Source organism: Cornus florida, unplaced genomic scaffold, assembly GCF_030987335.1.
Source record: "Cornus florida cultivar Cherokee Brave unplaced genomic scaffold, ASM3098733v1 CherokeeBrave_3.0.0_Hap2_Chr03, whole genome shotgun sequence".
In the NCBI taxonomy this organism is placed as follows: Eukaryota; Viridiplantae; Streptophyta; class Magnoliopsida; order Cornales; family Cornaceae; genus Cornus; species Cornus florida.
In genome coordinates, this window is record NW_026775573.1 from 15,462,973 (window position 1) to 15,467,699 (window position 4,727).

General features: G+C 35.6%; 1 protein-coding gene across 1 annotated transcript; it reads right to left on the reverse strand.

Annotated features, from left to right (window-relative positions):
• Positions 1-2,934, reverse strand: LOC132299650 (large ribosomal subunit protein eL22z-like). Its single transcript, XM_059796402.1, has 3 exons — positions 2,793-2,934; positions 2,447-2,692; positions 1-352 (listed from the first exon to the last, which is right to left on the reverse strand). Exons 2-3 carry the CDS (start codon positions 2,677-2,679, stop codon positions 208-210), a joined length of 378 nt encoding a protein of 125 aa, XP_059652385.1. The 5' UTR covers positions 2,680-2,692; positions 2,793-2,934; the 3' UTR covers positions 1-207.
• Between the last annotated feature and the right edge of the window lie 1,793 nt (positions 2,935-4,727).

Genomic DNA, 4,727 nt, shown 5'->3' on the forward strand with positions numbered 1-4,727 from the left:
AATTCACAACAGTTGTACGCATATGACATTAATATAACTCCCACAGAGTGTCATAACATCCCAATGCCACACTAGCAATTACGCAATATCTCTAATGAGCAAGCAAAATTGTAAAAACTATGCCACACAGGCAGCATAAACATAAAGAAGCACTACAGGCTACTCAGATAATGGAGTCTCTTGAATGAGTAATACTGATCTGGATTATCAATCTTCCTCCTCGCCCTCATTCTCGGCAATGTTGAAGTACCTCAGTTCATAAACATTCCGGTCTTTGTTGGATGCGATAACCCGAAGCCAATCCCGCACATTGTGTTTCTTTAGGTATTTCTTTGTCAAGTACTTTAAATACCTAAATCACAAAACAACATCAAACCATAAATATGAAATCACAGCCAACTTAGAAAGCAGATCCAACAGCATCAGCTGTACGGGACAGAAGTGATCACCACAATAAATAAATACAACTTTTTGGAACTCTTGAAGACCTACAATTGTTGCATATGAACTATCTTATGATGAGGTTCATCCTTACAAACCCTCCGTTCGCTTTGTAAAGCAAACATTTTATTTCCCTACTTTTCTTCTCTTCCTTCATTTTCCATTTTTTTTTTTTTTGGGAGAAGAAGTCTATCATGAGTGTGCACTCAGTTGGATTGAGATAAGCTCTCACAGCGAGTGTGCCACAATTGGGCATATACACAATACAACAAGAAGCTGTGAACAACAAAATTTGTGTGTCATCATACAAGTAGATACATAAATAACATTTAAAAAAAATTCAAAATTAGTATGTATTAGTATGTGAAATGACCATGTATCTAGTAAATGGCTGCTAAGCCCTCAACCACCTTTCCTGTAGGAAGAGAGGAAGGGGGACGAAAAAAAAAAAAAATCATAAACGACCAAAAATATGTGCCAATTTAAGAGCCTAATAGCCCACATGACACCCATAATAAATGCCAAATGGCCGTTACCCTTATAAAGCCCAAGACAAACAGTGATAAAACAGTTTTCCGCTCATATAAGGCAGCATATAGATCGATGTACATATACATGCTACGGTTACTCAACAATCAAACAAAGGAAGGTTGTATTCACATCTTACACAAACAAGCTGAATCAAATCACCAGATCCAATGCCATCACAATGGAAACTAGGGGTTTATGCTGGAAATAAAAGAATATTACACATAAATTAACTTTTAAATCTGAAATATACATGACCTGTGACAATCAAACATAACTTTTAAATTATTTTTCATTAAACAACCTTAATGCTCCATTTAGTAGGAGGGATCGATGGAGGGATAGAAAGAGTTTCTGAAGTTTGGTAGGAGGGAAAGCTGGGGGGCAAGGGAATGATGGATGCATGGGCCATCCTTTCACATCCATAAAATTCCATCCCCTTCAAGTAACTATTATTATAAATTTTAATCCCCCTTCAAAGCTGTTCATTGCCCATATAAGGCTCTTCTGCATTGCCAAGATGGACTGAAATACATAATGATAAAATGAGGTAAAATCTCCTTCCTTTCTTTCTAACAAAAAAAGAAGAAGAAATAGTTCAACTCATCCATCCCCTTTTTACTATCCATTTCACTCAATCAAATCAAAAGGGTGGAAGACACCTTACCCTTATCTAGGGATGCCTCATCCATCCTTTTTGCTATCCCTTCCACCCACTTTTCCATCCTCACCAAACAGAGCATAAAGCAATTTCCCAATCCAAGGGAAGCAGAGGAAGGCTACACTATGTGTGACATATAGGACCACACACTACTACATCTACTAGCTGACCACAACTATCAACCCTGACTAGCTGCACAAAGATTATTTCATCATAAATTTCAACTTAAAATAACAACATGCAGCTGATATGAATCCTGTTAGAACTTTGTTTTCAAGATCACAGAGTGGCTCCCCCATTCTTCATTTAGCCTCTGATTGAATTGAAAATAAAAAAGAAGGAAATGATTCTTTTTATTGATGGTCCAATCATCTCATCTTCCCAACACACATCTCACCCTGAAATTAAGGTAACAATTATCGAGTCTTTTTTACTTTGGGTATTAAAATCTTTTTCTTTGCATGTAAACCCATTATTTTTTGTCAAAACAAAGCATCCCTATACCATTCCACTAATATGTTCACATTCATACTACTATCATGCTATTTCATTGTACATACCCAGAAAAAGGTCCATTGCAGAAAATCAAACTAGTTTTAATCTCAACAGTAACCAATTAATTCCATAAGCAATTAAAACTTTACCAATCAAACCATTTGTAGTAAATTGCACAAAAATCACATATTTATCACACAAATTCAGCGTATCACAATACACCATACATATAAGAGAATATAATACAGAGAATTCGAATTCAATATATATGTGCGTGTGTATATAGATACAACAACTGTATATATTAGATGATAAAATTACCTTTTGGAGAAGTTACTGTCAGAAGTGACGGTGATTTTGTTCTTCTCGCGGGAGACGGTGACGGAGTCGCCGAGAGCACCAGCTTTGCCGCCGACCTTGATCCTCTCCTGGAGGAACTTTTCCAGCGAGGCGATGTCCATGATCTTATCCTCCACCGGCTTCGCACAGTCGATCGTGAACGTCGCTCCCTTCTTCTTCCCCTTGGGACCACCCACTGCGCCTCCTCGACTCATCTTCGATTATTTCCTGAAATCCACAAACACATTCATCAACAAACTCATTGAGCGCAATTTAGTAAAAGATATATATATATATATATATATAGAGCGAGAGAGAGCAGAGCTACTTTGAGCTGGAATTTGGAGCGCCGACGAACACAGAAAATGAATGGGGAATATAAGAGCTAGGGTTTACATTTTTAGGTTATATAACATGTGGTGTCGGGTTGAGTTAGTAATTTTGGCTTTAGGGAGCGTTTGGAAGAACTCTGAAGCCTTATAAGCGCTTTTAAAAATATAGGAGTGTTTGGCGAGTATATGTTAAAAGCACTTTTATAAATTCAGATGACTTCTCACGAATTTATTCAAATATTTACATCCGATTTGTTTGGATTTAAAATATTCTTTAAAAAATATATATATATATTTTTTTGATGTTTGGTTGTCAAAAATTTAAGTAAAATACTTACGAAATAAAATATTTTATTAAAATTTAATAAAAATAATTTACACTAACTTTTAGCAAGTTATTTAACACGCCCAATTCAATGGATTTGATGTCAATCTCGACCAAGACATTTGTCAAATACTAAAAAGTAAAAAAATTGTTTGAATGATCCGTTTGTTTCAACATAAAATATTTTTCTTTTTTAGATAAAATACTCTCTTTTTTTTCGGGGTTTGGCAAAGGTCATATCGAAGTTAAGGTTGAGTCCATCGGATAAAGTGTATAAAATAACTTACCAAAAGTAAATGAATAAATTATTTTTATTAAGTTGTAATATTTTTTTCCTTCGGAAATTTTATGTCAAAACAATCAGAGTAAATTGGAGAATAGAATGATAATAGTTGTGAAAATTGATACACAATTACTTCAATATTCATAATGTCCACTTCCTCAATTTAATGATGATGTCAAATGAGTCATGTAAATTTGATATGAGGTTTGGCCACACAGGCAAGTTTTGTGTAGTGCAGCAAATGAACTGAGCTTGAGTTTATTCGGCCTTGGCTCATTCACCTGCAAACACAATCGGACTCAATTTGAACTCATATTCAAGATTATTTGGTTTATTTATTAACATAACGAACCTACGTAAGTATATATGTTGATGGACAACTCAACGAGTTTGAATAGATATAAGCTTATATTTATGTCCTATACGAGCCTATGTTTACAAAAATATACAAATTTATAATCACGAGTGTACACGAGCTAAATCCATCATTTAGTTCATTCATGAATAACTCAATTTATTTGTAGCCCTAACCGCGTAACTAAATAAAGTTGGGTTCTAAAATAATTGTAAAATGTTGAGAGAATTCTAAAACAATGTATTCAAAATCTTATAGTCCGAACAATTCATCCACCATATAAGGTTTATAGTCTGAGTATTAGGTAGGAAAGATGATACTTGTGTAGATTATTATGTTCTTGGGTCAATTTAGGCATTAATTGATAGCGATAAGAGTCTCAGATCAAATACTACACAAGTAATTGCTCTGCTCTATAACACTACACACACAGGCCACACAGCGCACTACCAACATCAAGAATTGCTAGCCCCAAGCAGCTCCATATTCTGAATATAGCTAGCTACTCTGCACAATCATTTGGAGAGCAAAATCAAGCCACAGTGCAGACAAACATCAAACCTAACTATGTCGGATTGAGAGAGTGAGCCCGTGTTCTAACAACTCCCAGCCACATTAACAAAATGCATGACTCTGGTTCCTATTGTAATTTCGTCGCTAAGCCAACATTTAGCATAGCAGAAACCATATAGCTTATCAAACTGCGCAGAATGAGTCCATCGAATGATTTCACCCGAGACATCAGATTATCAAATGGCACAAAGACAAATATCTACCACTACTGAGAAGGTCACTCTTTATGTTATGTTACTAAAAACCAGAGTTAGGCTCATTAGTATAGCAGCTGCCTTCGGACCTTTCAGAAAGGTCCTGACAGAAACAAACACGAGGGATGTGAATGACATTTCCAACACCTAATGCCATACAACCTGGAGAGAGACCAAGAACTTAGTGAAAGAAGTCGTATG